Here is a 17,500-nt window from a genome sequence, read left to right on the forward strand (position 1 = left end):
ACAAGCCGCGCTATCGCCGACGGAAGCAGCGACGGGTGAAACAGATCGTTGATTAACTGTTACTCATTCAAACTTCCACATCAAATATCCGCTTGCTCCCCGACTTCGTTCCCACCGACGCTGCAAGAGCATGAAGCTCCACCACCAGCGAAACAGAAAGCATCGCCGAAATCGCCACATCGTACGCACACAACACCTCCATACAGCACTCTCCGCCAAGCCACAACATATCCATGCAGCGTCTGTTGCTCCCTCAGTTACAACTTATTTTGATTTTCATACACCCCAGCCACCTCTCGATGCAGTCCATATCTCCAGCCGACTTGTTTGACGCCGCCTCCGCCTAGGTATCCGAAGGGTCAATCGCAGGCGCTGATAATAATGGCTGCTCATTCTCTGAAGATTTCTTCTCTTCGCCCCTACGCCTCCGGAATGGCGAAGTTGATCGGAGTTATGCTCCAGTTAAAGATCTTAAAAAGTTCTGAGAGAAGAGACGACTGCTATGCTTCCCCGTTCACAAGAAGCTTGATGGGACATATCCCATCACGTCAGCCAGAATTTCAACCAGAAGCAGAAACAGCATCCACTTTCGTATATGAATGGTCGACCAGCTAAGAATACCTGATTTTTTCGTGCAATTTGAAAAGATAGTAGCAGGATATTTTTCCACAATGTATCAATATTAAATGGAAGGGAGAAGGAAAAGGCACATTCTGAAATGAAAGAAACTTGTTTGATACAAACTGTTTGAATTTAAATATTAGAAGAGATTGCATTTTTGAGTTTGTTGCAAATGGAGATTTATTTTGAAAATTCACATATCTAACTTCGATTTTTAACAATAATATTAATAATTGCTCGATGTTAACAGCTTTTAAAATATCTTATAATAACAATGAGTACAGTATCGATAAAATTTTCTTATTTTATAATTTCTCATAAAAATACTAAAATTAAAGCAAGTTAAAATCTATTTGTCTTTCAACATAGGAAAATATTTAAAAAGAGGTCTCCATTCGAAAAATCAAAACGTTTATTCGAACAATTGAAATGAAAAGAAAGAAATATGAACAAATTTTTCTGTTGTTTCAAAAAACAAGAAAAAGAATATTTTTTAACATAAATATGATTAGACAAAGAAAGTGATATATGAAATTTGTTTTATTGAAACGAAATTTTTGGGGATATGTGTGATAAAACCAAATAGAAAAAAACAAAGCAATAAATGATGGGAACGGAAAGATCAACATTTTCTGATCATTTGTGGGCATAGGTGTATTTAAAGCACATTCCCAATCCTTGGATATTCTTTAAAACATTGTGATAAATAAAAAGTATATTTAATTATAAAACATTTGTATGGACTGGAATTTTGAAATTCTTTTTGATCCTTGAGAAAAAACAATTTTTGCAAATCACCCATAAACACTGGTATTTTTCTTATAAAAATGATAAAATAAGATAATTTTAAAATAATAAGCAGCTGTGAGGTCATTTATTATTATATACTCTTATTTTATTTATGATTTTTCAAAAAATAAAACATTTTAAAAAATTAATTAAAAAATTTAAATATTTTGATCAATCCCACAATTATATTTTTAATGTCCAAAAAATTAGAATTTGCTTTCTTTCATCAAGAATTGAACCCTCGTTTGCGAACATACAACAAATCATATATATAAATATAGATTTAAAGTGTGTGATGAATTATTATCAATATATCATTCAAATCTTTATGAATTTTGTTTATGATTTTTAAGATGAAAATTTTTGTGCAGTTTGAGGATGATTATATTACGCAATGATGATCATGAATAAAGAAGCTTTGTTGATGCCATGAAAGTGTGAATTTCATATAAATTAACTTATTTAAAGAATGTTTTAACGATTTTCATTATTTTTTTTATTTATTTTTTTACTGAATCAATGTTGAATGTTAAATGCAAGAAGATATTTACAGAAGCAACAACTACTGCACAAATATGAAAGATGGAATGCGTTTTGCAGCAAATAAAAGAGGGTTTCTTGATTTCGCATTTGTGGGGATGAAATCCAATGCAAATACAGCAAAAGTGGGAAACGATATTTTCATTGAATGTTACAACATCACATGCAATATTAACATGTGCAGAATTTCAATTTGATCTTCGAGAGCGATATTTCACTCGTAATAACGCAATATATGGTAGAGATGAATGTGATTATCAAAAAAGATACAGATCTGATTGGATTTGTAACTATTCACCAGAGCGATACGATTATTGTGAGCAGCGTGAATGGATCAAACGAAAAACAGTGTGGAACCAACACACTTCCATGTTATTCGATTGAGCATGGACTAATGCATTTGACTTCAGATTTCATGAGTCAAATGATTGTTGTTGAAGAGAGTGCGATTGGCTATGAGATAAATATGAGGGAAATGAGTTTGAGCTCAAAAAGAAAGGTTGAATGCAAAGTTGAAATGAAATCTGAAATTGAAAGAACAAAGGATTCTGTAATATCAACAACAGGAGAAGTTTCATTGCTGAGAGTGTATTTTGTGTTTGATTCGAATTTTATCTCTTCTCACGAATCAGTGATCTCACCAGAAGGAGGGATTCTTGAAATTATGAATTGCTCATTCACATCAACACAAATGATGCAAGGAGAATATGTTGTATTTGCAAACGTTCCATTTCACATCATTAATACAGCAGAAGGAGAATTACAAGTTGATGGATGCACAATATCAAATCTTGTACTTCATGAATCAGCATTGTATCTTTCATCGCCACTTCCATCGGTCATTGATTCATTAACAATTTGCAATTCAACAATAGAAACTTCTCTGATGGATAAAAATGAATGTGGGCAATTTACACTTATAAATTTCAACACAGAAAATCTCACAGTTGAGGGAAATGAAGAATCACTTATATCTTGCTTGACAATGAAAAAGACGATGCAATTGACAAATTGCACAATTGGTGGAGTTAGTTCAAAGATTACAAAAGGGAAATTGATGAAAGTGGAGGATTGCACAGATGTGAAAATGGATAATTGAATATTTGATGGAAGCGTAAAGGAAAGAAATGAGAAGAATTTGAATGAAGGGGAAGAGATGTGCAGATGGTCAGGATCTCTTGTGGATGTTGTGAAGAGTTCTATGGTAATGAAAGTTTCAACAATCACAAATTCACCAGAAGGCGGAATAACAATGAAAGGAGGAAATGTGATTATTGAGAAAGGAGAGTTCATTGACAACAATCCATCAATTGAAGTATATCCTTCTTTGAGAAGAAACATCATTTGTTCAGATTCCGGAACATTGAATGTGATGTGTTTGAAGGGAGGAGATGGATTGAAGGATAACACATCTCTTTGGATTTTGAATGAAGGGTGCAGTTTTGAAGGTATTGTTTCAGAAAGGGATTCATCATTCTTCATTCCAGAGTTGGAAATAGTCGAAATGGAAGAGATGGGAGCAGAACTTCTTCTGAGGTTCAAGGGAAAGCTGTTGCTTCCATGCAACATATCGTTCAAGATTGTGAAACAAGTTGGTGATGAAGATGTTGTGGAAAGATATGAATTCAATGAAGAAGTACATGTTTCCGAAAATGAAGTGGATGGAAAAGTCCCCATTGAGACAATAAACAATGCAGGAGAAGAGACAGAAGTGAGTGTGAGTCTTCTGTTTGGAAAGAAAGAATCTCCTTCATCGATTGATTCATTTGTTCTGAAGAACAGAAGTGAAACAAAAGAAAAGGGAGATGACAGAATTGTCGAGGGAAGAAAAGAAGGAAAATCTTATTGGTTGTTGATCGTGATTGTGCTTGTTGTTCTTCTTTTGATTATTCTCATCATTGCAGTTGCATTTATTGTTCGATGGAGGAAAGTGAAGAATGAAGCAGAAGATCTGAGAGAGATTGTGAATGACAACATCAGAAAAGATCCGAAGGCATTTGAGATGGTGACAATGGAGATGTCGCCTGAGGAGCAGTGGAGGAGAGCGGAGAGAGAAGCGGAGAAGAAGAACGATGAGAGGATGAAAAAGAGGGTGTATGTGAAAAGCTTGGGACATTCAGAATCATCAGAGCATTTGTTGAGTGAGAGTGACTCCACTGAATACATCTTGGGAAAAGACTCAGATAAGATCCCTGATTGGGCATTAGAAAAGGAGGAGGAAGAAGAACTCAGGAAGAGAACGCCATCACCATCCATTTCATCCACTTCAACCACAGATTCAGAATCAACTTTTGTTCGAGGGGAGGATTTGTGTCCCACTACCTCATCGATGTCGAATCTGGTGGATGCCATGGCGTGCTCATCCCCTCATGAGAAGCTGATTGTGGATCTGAGGGATTCACTGTTCATGCTGCTTCATGGAAGGAATAAGACAAAAGAGATGCCAATTGGTTCATTGAAGGAAAGAGAACAAACAGCTGCCCAGATCCTGTTCTGGGTAGCTAATCTCGCCCTTCATTCATTTGATGAAATGGACAATCCTCTTCAGTCACTTGCCAATCTCAGTCCTCACATTGTTCTGTTCTCCGAACACATGGTGATTTGTATTGTGATGCATTCTGACTTATTATCAGATGATGATTCAGACTCGTCATCTATCACATCATCAACCGTCGTGACATCTGCAACTGATGATGATGAAAGTGACTCCCTTCCTTCATCAGCGTTTGAGGATGAAGATAGCTTCAAAAAAGAGTGCTTGAGATGGAAGGCACCGGAACTGTTGATCAATAAGAAGATGGAAGCAACGAAGAAGACAGTGGTGTTTTCGATAGGGATGATGCTGTGGGAGTGCCTGACGCTGGAGATCCCGTTCGGGGAGTTTGAAGTGAAAATTATGGCTGAAAGCATGATTGTGTGAGGAGAGAGTGTGGTGGTGGAGTTGAGAAAGATGTGGAAACTACACACCGAATGAGGAAGTGAGTGACATGATGATGGATGTGAATCTGGTGTTATTCAAGAGCATTCAATCGGACACAATTCTTTTGATGATGATTCGCGATAATAGTTATCACAGAGACTTAAAGCGAGAATGCATTACTCGAGTATTTTCAAATGCATCGAGTGCGGATGGAAAAATGGAGAGATGAAAAAGTTCTTTCCAAACAATTCTTTAGGAGAAAGACCAGAATGATAATGCGAAACAAAAGAAAATATGATTCTAATGTATATTTATATGTTTGGAAAAAATGAGAATGCAGTGATGAGAAAACAATTGAAACAAAACGAAACAGAAAACAAATTCAAACTTTTTAATAAATGAACGAAATTATCACACATGATTAATCTTTTGAAATTATGCATTCATTATTTTTATAAGAAAAAACAAAGCTGTGATTATATTTGTTTTTGATTATTTATTTGAGTTTTTTTTGTATATTGATTATGAAAAAAATTATGCAAATTATTCAAAAAAAATATATGTTTTTTATGTCAAAAAGAAGTTAAAAATCAAATTCCAAATGTGTGTTTTTTTTTAAATTTTCCATTATAAATATCATAATTTTTAAATTTTTGATCATCTGCAGAACAATTATATCAAATACATGAGTGAATACGACTTATTGGAAAAAGAATAAACTTTCAACGAGTTTATAATTCAATCAAACAACAAAAATCATCTTGCAGTTGAATTGCTATCTAAATACGGATTGATAAAAAGAAATAGGAAATGTTGGAAATGCGACAGAACGATGGAGCTGAAACTGTACAAAAAAGAAATTGATTACTATGCATACAGATGTTCAAAATGTGGAAGAATTTTCAGTTGGAGTTATGATTCGATATTCATGGAATTTCGCTTATCACCTTTGAAAATTGCATCTCTATTATATCATTTTTGGTACAAGCATTCAATAAAGGAAGTTTCTTTCGAGTTGAATGTTACAAACAAAACTGTTGTGAAATTTAATGAAAAGATGAGAAGAACATGCTGCTTTTTTTGAAACGAGCAAAATGGAAAAAGTCGGAGACAATCGCATAGTTGAAATAGATGAAACTTTGATTCACAAAAGAAAAAATGGAGTTGGGAGATGCAAAGAACAGCAGTGGTTATGGGGTGTTATCGAAAGAAAGGAAAAAGGAAAGCCTCAAAAACTAATTGTTGAATTTCTTCCTGATAGAAAAGCAGACACAATTTTATATTTCGTTAAAAAAAACATTGAAAGATCAGCAACTATCATGTCTGATAAATGGTCAGCTTACAATTGCATCAGTGAAAATGGTTTTACAATAGACAGCGTTAATCATACTCTTTATTTTGTTAAACCAGAAAATCCAAAGGTTTACACACAGACAATTGAAGGTATCTGGTCTCATTTGAAAAATCATATTCCAAAACGAGGGAGAACATATATGAAAACTAAGGAATATGTTTACGAGTTTCAATTTAGATATAATAATCGACTCACTCCAATCTCATTCATGAAAGAATTATCAAAAATTGACAAGAGAAGTTTGGATGTTTTTTTACGTGCCTACGACGAAAGTGCTTCAAATATGATAAGCGTTTTGAATAAAGAAAGAAAATTCAAATTATCATCTTACTATTTGAAAAAACAGGAAATGAAAAAAAGAAGAAACTATGAAATGGCTGATGAAAGTGAGCTGGATGAAGTATTGAAAAAAAAAGATTATCAAAGAAATTGATTGAAACAAATATAACAGAGAATTTCATAAGAAGAAAAATTGAAGATGAAGAAGAGAAAGAAGAGAAAGAAGAAAAAGAAGAAAAAAAAGAAAAAGAAGAAAAAGAAGAGAAAGAAGAGAAAGAAGAAACTATCTCAGATTTAGAAACAAAGACTGTAAGAAAAAAAAGAAATATTAGAAACAGATCAAAAAATGGTAGATTTGTGAAATTTATTGAGAATCAACAGATTGAAACTTTGATTCTTGAATCAAAAATGTTTTGTGAAAAAAAGAAAACAAAAATTGAGGAGATGGAGAAAAAAGAAAAAGAAAAGAAACATGAAATTGAAAATAAGCCAATACTCAGAAGCTTCATCAAATCAAAAGACATAGGAACGGAGCAATCTCCTATTAATTTGTAGACAAATTCATCACTACACTTTATTTCACATCACATTTTTATAATTTCGAAATAAACTTATTCAAGAAACAAATGATGATTCTTTTTTTGTTGCTTGCACTTTCTAGACATGAGAAAAGATTCTTAACAAATTGTTGGAATTGTATTTATTGAACTGAAATTCATTCATTCTATTTGAATATCTATATTACAATAACTCTCAGATTGAATACAATCACTCAACCACAATTTTCTCATTATCAAACATAAAGAAAAGCTGTTATTACAGAAAAGAATTGGAGGATCAAATTCTTTCCAAAACAAACATTATCTCAATATTAACTGTTTTTTTGTTTAACCTTTTTATCATCCTCCACAAACTTCACTCTTCCTTTTTCTTTTCCGATCCTTTTTACCTGTATCCACATCACTCTCCAACTCCACACACTTCCTCAAACAACCCAGATAGATATTCCACAACTTCCATGCACTGTTCCTTTCACAAACACAACTCAAATCAGTTCTCCTTTAAACATTGTTCTTTGATATTCCTCTCCTGAAACTGTTTTAATTTCTCAAACTTCCACACACATACACATTCATTTTATTTTTTCATTCACAGATCAACATCATCCATTAGCACTTGCACTTCTCAACTAAGTTTTCTTTTCTCCACTCAGCTCAATCTCCATTACTCCCCCTTCTCTGTTCCTCTCACTTGTGATACCATCCGTCTCCAAGCTCTCCACAACCACACTCGAATGCACAGAAAATGGCACATTCTCAAACGATGCTCCACTGACAGAACAGTTCTGCACATTCAGCATCCACTTCAGCGTGCTCACAATCCTGTATCCAACAACCCCGCTCTCTCTCCACTCAAACCCCACATTCGACACATTCACCACCCAGCTTTCTGATCCCAGAACATGCTTTACCCAGTTCCAAACACCTGTGGAAGACTTATCACTAACATCCTCACACCCAGGCGCTCACCACTCCACATCACAGCTTCACATCCATCACTCTTCAGCTCCCATTCAACATGCATCTTCGCCTGCTTTGCTTCTTCTGCCTCAGGCCCACATATCATTGTTCCTCGCCCAAACACAAAGCAGTCACTCGCCACACATCTGTCGCTCACCACAACCTTCTGCTCTTTTTGCTCACTCTCTTCCTTCAGATGCCCAATCCCACACCAAAGCGTGCCACATGCAATCTCCTCTTCCCCACACCCCAGAACATCCATCCCGCTCCCTTCCGACACATGCACCTCATCTCCGCTGAACTTCACCAGAAACAGAAGCAAATCAACACTCTCCCTTGCAAATCTTCCATTGTCCCTCCCTCGCATATCCACTTTGCACATTCTATCTTCATCCACAAGCTCTATCTCAAACCATTTCGGAAGGATTGTTTCCTTAAAATCCTCACACATCACATACACATCTTTCCTTTCACCTGCCCTAATCCTCTCGAGCACACATTCATTCACCCCAAAGCAATCTGCCCTGCTCTTCCCATCAGCACTTATGAAAATCTCTCCTCCTTTTTCTTCACTCCCCCTTACCGAGCATCCTTCAAATGTGCAGTTCTCAACAACAACCACTAGGCCTTCTGCAACCTCACGCTTCAATGCCCCTCCATTCACATATTCACTTATACACATTGAAAATATCGAATCGATTCCCACTTTGCATCTATTCCCTCGCTTCTCATCAACAGCGTTCCAGAATTCCTTCTCTCATCTGTCAATCCTTCTCCAACTTATCTCTATCTTTGATCGTTTCTCTTCAACAATCACTCATTTCTTTTCCCTCAGTACCCCTCCTGCATAAAACATGATTACTTTCATAATAACACTATCCATTTGTGTTTCTCTGCCTTTCACTCTCCTAACCCACGCATAAACCACCAAAGATCCACTTCCTTCCTCGCTTTCTTCTTTTTCATATTTGGTAGTTAACAAATTTCACTTCCCAAAAATTCAATTCTTTATTCTTTTTCTTCTCTGATTCACTATGTTGCTTCACAAAAAGAGTTTTCGTTGCGTTTGTATCTTCATATTTTCTTCCTTCGCATTAATAACTTTTGAATATTTTTCCACAATGCTCCACTTCAAATCCACTTGATGAGATAAATATCACAATTAAGCAGTGTGGTACGATGAATATGAAAAATTCTTTGTTTGAATGATGACTATCACTTCCAACAAACAAATAATTATCACCTTTCATTGATGAATAATCAAACTTTAATGTATCGTTTGTCACAGAAGAATTAAAATTCTTTCCCTTAATGAACACATTCTTTCCAATGGCTGCATTATTATTCTCAAAAATTACTCCAACATCAAAAAGAAATGGCTTCTCAATCAAACAATTTTGACAATCCAAATACAGGAATCCTCCTTTTCCATTGTTTAATGAAAGCGAACAAAATGAAGCATTAGTTGAATTAATGATCAAATCTTCATTCCCTTTCAATATCACTTTTGCAACGCCTCCTTCATCGCTTCCAGTGTTCACAATATTAGAAAAGTTGTTGCTCTCATATAAATCAGAGAAAGCTATCACCAATAGTAATTTGACAAATGCTGGCCCTATAAAACTTCCCACTTGCAACATGTAACTTCCACCGGATGTTGTTCTCAATGTATGTTGAATAATATGCTTTGATATTTGAACATCAAATATGTATTAAATTAGTTGAAAATGTTTATATGATGAACTCAAGGAATTTTGATTCTGCACATGTTAATATTGCATGTGATGTTGTAACATTCAATGAAAATATCGTTTCCCACTTTTGCTGTATTTGCATTGGATTTCATCCCCACAAATGCGAAATCAAGAAACCCTCTTTTATTTGCTGCAAAACGCATTCCATCTTTCATATTTGTGCAGTAGTTGTTGCTTCTGTAAATATCTTCTTGCATTTAACATTCAACATTGATTCAGTAAAAAAATAAATAAAAAAAATAATGAAAATCGTTAAAACATTCTTTAAATAAGTTAATTTATATGAAATTCACACTTTCATGGCATCAACAAAGCTTCTTTATTCATGATCATCATTGCGTAATATAATCATCCTCAAACTGCACAAAAATTTTCATCTTAAAAATCATAAACAAAATTCATAAAGATTTGAATGATATATTGATAATAATTCATCACACACTTTAAATCTATATTTATATATATGATTTGTTGTATGTTCGCAAACGAGGGTTCAATTCTTGATGAAAGAAAGCAAATTCTAATTTTTTGGACATTAAAAATATAATTGTGGGATTGATCAAAATATTTAAATTTTTTAATTAATTTTTTAAAATGTTTTATTTTTTGAAAAATCATAAATAAAATAAGAGTATATAATAATAAATGACCTCACAGCTGCTTATTATTTTAAAATTATCTTATTTTATCATTTTTATAAGAAAAATACCAGTGTTTATGGGTGATTTGCAAAAATTGTTTTTTCTCAAGGATCAAAAAGAATTTCAAAATTCCAGTCCATACAAATGTTTTATAATTAAATATACTTTTTATTTATCACAATGTTTTAAAGAATATCCAAGGATTGGGAATGTGCTTTAAATACACCTATGCCCATTTGTGATCTGATTTTCAGATCAATTAATATTTTGTGACTTTTCAAAAAAAAAATACCCATCTGAAAAAAATTTTTTTTGAATATTTTCAAAATTTAAAATATAAGAAAAGGAGGAAAATGATTTGTTCGAAATTGATAAAGAAGAATATTTGGTTGAAATGGAAAAGGAAAAAAATGATGAAGAAACTGAAATTGAAAATGAAGATACAATCAAAATCGGAAATAATCATATCGGTTTTTACACAACTTTTTGTGACTATATCCGATTGTGATAATATACGACGCTGTTTAACACGGAAAAATAAAAAAATTAATTTTTGAAATAATTTATTTTGAGTCGATTTTTTTATTTTTGGATATTCCATACAAATACACATTTTTCACTTGTGAAAATATTCTTTATCATTAATATGCATTATTAATACTTATTTGAGCTCATTTTAGAAAAATCAAAAAATTGAGTTTTTTGATCAAAAAGTCGTTTTACAATGAAAAAAGAACCTTTAATAAACAAAATGCGATTATATGGGTGATTTTTTTTAAAACATAACTTTTTTCGAGATGTTGTTTTTTCAAAGGATGTATGACATTGAAAATTCCTGTTGAAATCATATGCAAAAACGATTTCATATTATTAGAAAATTATTGATTTTTCTTTAATACAGATGAAGACATTGAAAACAGATCTTTTCACTTTCGTGTGTGAAAAAATTTGAATTCAAGTGCATTTTTTTGATCGGAATTTTAAAACACATAAATTTGACTTCAAAAATAATCACACACATATATTTTGTATTGCGATCAAATGAGATGGAAAATGAATAAAAAACTGGACTAAAATGTCGGTGCATGGTTAAATGAGATTATTACCGATTGTGATTGAATTCGATGCGATTATATCAGGTTTTAACTGAATCTTTATTATTGAGTTTGATTATTATCCAAATGATTAAATATAGATTGTGTATGAAATACCGGACAAAAATAAAAAATAAGGTTTGATCAAAAAGTCACTTATCAAAATAATTGCACGCACATGCACAAACGATTGGAAAAAAGAGCTGAAATTGTTGAGATTCTGGAAAGTGAAAAAATGGCGAGATATAATCTAGTTGACAGACGAGTTGAGCAAAAATTCAAATAGTAAATGAAAAGCTCACTATTTCTAATTATTTTAAAATTATTATTATTTGGCGAAACTTCGTCTGTCATGTTCAGTTTTAAAAATGTTAAAAATAAAAAAATAATGGATGTGATCATCAATTTTATATTTATATTTCCGTATCTCTTTGTATAGCTTACAATAATTAATGAACTCTGCTGTCTGTATGTTAATTTTTGTTGGTTATTTGTTTTTATCAATCTTTATTAAAAATATTTTATTTTTAGTTGCTTAATTTCGATCGTTCACTTAATCACTTTCACTTTTGCTCGAAACAAAAAGGTGAAGAAATTGGCATCACGGAAGTGTGATAACTTATTGAATATTATTAATTTTTATTCATTTTGAAATCTAAATACTCGATATGACGTTTTTTTTTATTTAAAAAACGATATTTTTAACTTTAGTGTTGCGCTGTATTTAAGATGATACCGAATTTTGAACAAACGAAAGAGTTAATCGAAGAAACGCATTAAGAAGAATTAATTCCTGTTTTTTACAGAAGAATTGTTCGACAAAATGCACAAAATGTTTGACGAAAGAAAATTACGTTGGAGAAAGCTGCTGATTGCTGAAGGACATGGGATATTACAAAGTGTTGAAAATGACTTTATTATATTCTTTTGATGAATCTTTTTTGAGAGATCGATTTCAGAAAATGATCATTGAAGAAGAAGAGAGAAAAAAAGATGAAAAGAATGAAAATCTTCTTGTTGGACTTTGTGAATGCTTTCTTTTGCTTCATGAGGATATTTCAAGAGAATTTGCTTCAATATGTGTCCGTTGCCTTCTGAAAGTTGCAGCGAAGAAAGAGGAAAGCGAGGAAACACAAAAAGAAGTGGAAATGGCATTGTTGACTTTGATCAATACTTTCCGTTACGTTTGAAATTTTCTATTTTCTTTTGATTTTTTTTAATTTTTATTTTAATTTTTTATCAGCCAATCAAAAAGGAACTGTATTTGAGTGAAATTATAGAAATTATAAAGCGTCATCAAGAATTCAACAATCTGACACGACTTGCTTGTCATTCTGCTTGGGTATTTTTAATAAACCGAGTTTACAGTGACAAAAGTTTGGAAAACGTGATTGCGGATAAGCTACATTTTGCGAGAGATGCGACAAGAGAATAGTAAGAGCTGATAAAATGCATAAATTGGAAGAATAAAGATGGATAGGAAAAAGGAGGAAAAGAATGAAGCAATAGAAGCAGCTGAAATGATGAAGGAAGCAGCAGAAGTGGCTGAAATGATGAAGGAAGCAGCAGAAATAGAAGGATAAATTAGGATTGTTAAGAAATTGAATTAGTATATATTAGAAATTGGAACTATTAATTAATGTTTTATTATTCGTTGAATAAATACTTTCAAACATTTTTTATTGAAATTATGAAAAATGAGGATAGAAGAAATAAAATGTTATTTATGTTTATATTTTTGATATATCTTTTTGTTGATTTTTTTTATTGTAAGTTTTTAATGAAAGCTTTATTAATTATTGAAAATGAACTTCTAAGTTTTCACATCTTAGTATATTTTTTTATCAGTGGAATGAAAAAAATTTGAAAAAATAATTGAGACAAAATATTCATTTTTTAATAATCAAAATTTTCAAAAATGTGTAAAAACTTAATGAATGAGTTACAAGGGCTTCTTTTAAATGTGAAAACATTTAAATAATCTTGCATATATTTTTGTCTAACTCCGTATGGAGGAAGATATTTTCTGAGAAGGCTCCAAGTGCTTTCTATTCTTTGTGTGTGAGCCTTTGTAATAGGATCCACAAATCTTTTTTTGTGATTGACAGTAAAATGCGTGTATCCAGCTCCATTTAAATTGTTATATCCCCTCCAACAATCCGTGTATATTTTTGTTTTTTCCTTCACATAACTTTTGATTGCTTGATGCAGTATTTCTCTTGATCTTTTCAAAACAGGAATTAAAAACAGATTGGATTTTTGACCCTTTTTTTTCGGACGTTCGATTCCTCCAATGATCCAATTTTGTCTTTTAGTTCTTCCTCGATTGTATTTTCTTTTAGGAAATATTGCTTCATCAATTTCCACTTCAGTTCCTTTTCCTCCAATAATTCGCTGATTTTCCATGTAAAATTTTGATACACATTTACGAAAAGAATCATAAGCATGCATCACAGTAATATTTGATTTTCCACAAATGAAACTACAATGTGTCTGAGAAATGCCGACCCAAAAACATAAAGCCATCAAACAGATATTACAAATTTTGAATCTGAATTTTTCAAAATTTGTATTTTTCGAAATTTTGATTTGTTTATGTTTGCAACGAAAGCGACTTGTTTCATTTTCATAAACGTAGATTTTCATATTCTTTTGGCACTTCCAGCAATAGCGGTCTTTTTCCAAGATCTTATGATTTAAAAGCCAATCAATTGTTTCTTTTTCTGATCTGAATATTTGAAACAGTTTTTTAAACTGCTTTTGATTTTCTGCTTTGGTTGGCATAATATTTCAAATAGAGTGTCTGAAAAAAGATTTATTGAATTATTCAAGTTTTGATCTTCATATGTGAAAAAATAGAAATAAAAAGACAGATAAGTGAAGTGAAATCAACAAATAGAATACTGAAGGCACTTCGAAATAAAACAAAAAAAAATTGCGAAAAATTTAAAATCTCAAGATCAAATAAAGATTTAAAAAATATTTGGAATCGAATTTCAAAAATAATTAATAAATTATGCTCTGCAAAGATCAACAAACAATTTGCAAAATATTACACATTCAAAGTTCAACTTTGGTTCAAAAACACTTATACAACCGAAATTTCAAAAAACATTTGACATTCAATATAATAAGCAAATAATTTCGTCGATACCAATATTTCTTACATTTTCGAAATAATTTTCATTGATCCTTCTAATTCTTTCGCTTCCATTTTCTTCTCAGCCACTTCTGCTGCTTCCTTCATCATTTCAGCCACTTCTGCTGCTTCCTTCATCATTTCAGCTGCTTCTATTGCTTCATTCTTTTCCTCCTTTTTCCTATCCATCTTTATTCTTCCAATTTATGCATTTTATCAGCTCTTACTATTCTCTTGTCGCATCTCTCGCAAAATGTAGCTTATCCGCAATCACGTTTTCCAAACTTTTGTCACTGTAAACTCGGTTTATTAAAAATACCCAAGCAGAATGACAAGCAAGTCGTGTCAGATTGTTGAATTCTTGATGACGCTTTATAATTTCTATAATTTCACTCAAATACAGTTCCTTTTTGATTGGCTGATAAAAAATTAAAATAAAAATTAAAAAAAATCAAAAGAAAATAGAAAATTTCAAACGTAACGGAAAGTATTGATCAAAGTCAACAATGCCATTTCCACTTCTTTTTGTGTTTCCTCGCTTTCCTCTTTCTTCGCTGCAACTTTCAGAAGGCAACGGACACATATTGAAGCAAATTCTCTTGAAATATCCTCATGAAGCAAAAGAAAGCATTCACAAAGTCCAACAAGAAGATTTTCATTCTTTTCATCTTTTTTTCTCTCTTCTTCTTCAATGATCATTTTCTGAAATCGATCTCTCAAAAAGATTCATCAAAAGAATATAATAAAGTCATTTTCAACACTTTGTAATATCCCATGTCCTTCAGCAATCAGCAGCTTTCTCCAACGTAATTTTCTTTCGTCAAACATTTTGTGCATTTTGTCGAACAATTCTTCTGTAAAAAACAGGAATTAATTCTTCTTAATGCGTTTCTTCGATTAACTCTTTCGTTTGTTCAAAATTCGGTATCATCTTAAATACAGCGCAACACTAAAGTTAAAAATATCGTTTTTTAAATAAAAAAAAACGTCATATCGAGTATTTAGATTTCAAAATGAATAAAAATTAATAATATTCAATAAGTTATCACACTTCCGTGATGCCAATTTCTTCACCTTTTTGTTTCGAGCAAAAGTGAAAGTGATTAAGTGAACGATCGAAATTAAGCAACTAAAAATAAAATATTTTTAATAAAGATTGATAAAAACAAATAACCAACAAAAATTAACATACAGACAGCAGAGTTCATTAATTATTGTAAGCTATACAAAGAGATACGGAAATATAAATATAAAATTGATGATCACATCCATTATTTTTTTATTTTTAACATTTTTAAAACTGAACATGACAGACGAAGTTTCGCCAAATAATAATAATTTTAAAATAATTAGAAATAGTGAGCTTTTCATTTACTATTTGAATTTTTGCTCAACTCGTCTGTCAACTAGATTATATCTCGCCATTTTTTCACTTTCCAGAATCTCAACAATTTCAGCTCTTTTTTCCAATCGTTTGTGCATGTGCGTGCAATTATTTTGATAAGTGACTTTTTGATCAAACCTTATTTTTTATTTTTGTCCGGTATTTCATACACAATCTATATTTAATCATTTGGATAATAATCAAACTCAATAATAAAGATTCAGTTAAAACCTGATATAATCGCATCGAATTCAATCACAATCGGTAATAATCTCATTTAACCATGCACCGACATTTTAGTCCAGTTTTTTATTCATTTTCCATCTCATTTGATCGCAATACAAAATATATGTGTGTGATTATTTTTGAAGTCAAATTTATGTGTTTTAAAATTCCGATCAAAAAAATGCACTTGAATTCAAATTTTTTTCACACACGAAAGTGAAAAGATCTGTTTTCAATGTCTTCATCTGTATTAAAGAAAAATCAATAATTTTCTAATAATATGAAATCGTTTTTGCATATGATTTCAACAGGAATTTTCAATGTCATACATCCTTTGAAAAAACAACATCTCGAAAAAAGTTATGTTTTAAAAAAAATCACCCATATAATCGCATTTTGTTTATTAAAGGTTCTTTTTTCATTGTAAAACGACTTTTTGATCAAAAAACTCAATTTTTTGATTTTTCTAAAATGAGCTCAAATAAGTATTAATAATGCATATTAATGATAAAGAATATTTTCACAAGTGAAAAATGTGTATTTGTATGGAATATCCAAAAATAAAAAAATCGACTCAAAATAAATTATTTCAAAAATTAATTTTTTTATTTTTCCGTGTTAAACAGCGTCGTATATTATCACAATCGGATATAGTCACAAAAAGTTGTGTAAAAACCGATATGATTATTTCCGATTTTGATTGTATCTTCATTTTCAATTTCAGTTTCTTCATCATTTTTTTCCTTTTCCATTTCAACCAAATATTCTTCTTTATCAATTTCGAACAAATCATTTTCCTCCTTTTCTTATATTTTAAATTTTGAAAATATTCAAAAAAAATTTTTTTCAGATGGGTATTTTTTTTTTGAAAAGTCACAAAATATTAATTGATCTGAAAATCAGATCACAAATGATCAGAAAATGTTGATCTTTCCGTTCCCATCATTTATTGCTTTGTTTTTTTCTATTTGGTTTTATCACACATATCCCCAAAAATTTCGTTTCAATAAAACAAATTTCATATATCACTTTCTTTGTCTAATCATATTTATGTTAAAAAATATTCTTTTTCTTGTTTTTTGAAACAACAGAAAAATTTGTTCATATTTCTTTCTTTTCATTTCAATTGTTCGAATAAACGTTTTGATTTTTCGAATGGAGACCTCTTTTTAAATATTTTCCTATGTTGAAAGACAAATAGATTTTAACTTGCTTTAATTTTAGTATTTTTATGAGAAAT

General features: G+C 31.4%; 5 protein-coding genes across 5 annotated transcripts in view; 3 read left to right on the plus strand and 2 right to left on the minus strand.

The window, feature by feature from the left end:
- Positions 1–235, minus strand: part of MONOS_14036c1 (uncharacterized protein) — a gene marked incomplete at both ends in the record, with an annotated part of 1,235 nt that extends 1,000 nt beyond the window's left edge. The window contains one exon of the mRNA XM_067866802.1: positions 74–235. Within this exon, the coding sequence (XP_067722878.1) occupies positions 74–235 (162 nt within the window). The remainder of the gene's footprint in view (positions 1–73) is intronic.
- Positions 236–381: 146 nt separating this feature from the next.
- MONOS_17948 (uncharacterized protein) lies at positions 382–615 on the plus strand (the record flags this gene model as incomplete). Its single annotated transcript, XM_067870919.1, has 1 exon — positions 382–615. The coding sequence occupies one exon, from the start codon at positions 382–384 to the stop codon at positions 613–615; it is 234 nt and encodes a 77-aa protein (XP_067722879.1).
- Positions 616–2,185: 1,570 nt separating this feature from the next.
- MONOS_16110 (uncharacterized protein) lies at positions 2,186–3,049 on the plus strand (the record flags this gene model as incomplete). The annotated part of the gene is made up of 1 exon (XM_067869023.1): positions 2,186–3,049. One exon carries the CDS (start codon positions 2,186–2,188, stop codon positions 3,047–3,049), a length of 864 nt encoding a protein of 287 aa, XP_067722880.1.
- Positions 3,050–3,106: 57 nt separating this feature from the next.
- MONOS_16109 (uncharacterized protein) lies at positions 3,107–4,870 on the plus strand (the record flags this gene model as incomplete). The annotated part of the gene is made up of 1 exon (XM_067869021.1): positions 3,107–4,870. The coding sequence occupies one exon, from the start codon at positions 3,107–3,109 to the stop codon at positions 4,868–4,870; it is 1,764 nt and encodes a 587-aa protein (XP_067722881.1).
- Positions 4,871–7,692: 2,822 nt separating this feature from the next.
- Positions 7,693–8,705, minus strand: MONOS_16108 (uncharacterized protein; the record flags this gene model as incomplete). Its single annotated transcript, XM_067869020.1, has 2 exons — positions 7,693–7,952; positions 8,021–8,705. The coding sequence occupies 2 exons, from the start codon at positions 8,703–8,705 to the stop codon at positions 7,693–7,695; spliced, it is 945 nt and encodes a 314-aa protein (XP_067722882.1).
- Between the last annotated feature and the right edge of the window lie 8,795 nt (positions 8,706–17,500).

The sequence above is a fragment of the Monocercomonoides exilis genome, assembly GCF_001643675.1.
Source record: "Monocercomonoides exilis strain PA203 chromosome Unknown scaffold39-1025343, whole genome shotgun sequence".
In the NCBI taxonomy this organism is placed as follows: domain Eukaryota; phylum Preaxostyla; order Oxymonadida; family Polymastigidae; genus Monocercomonoides; species Monocercomonoides exilis.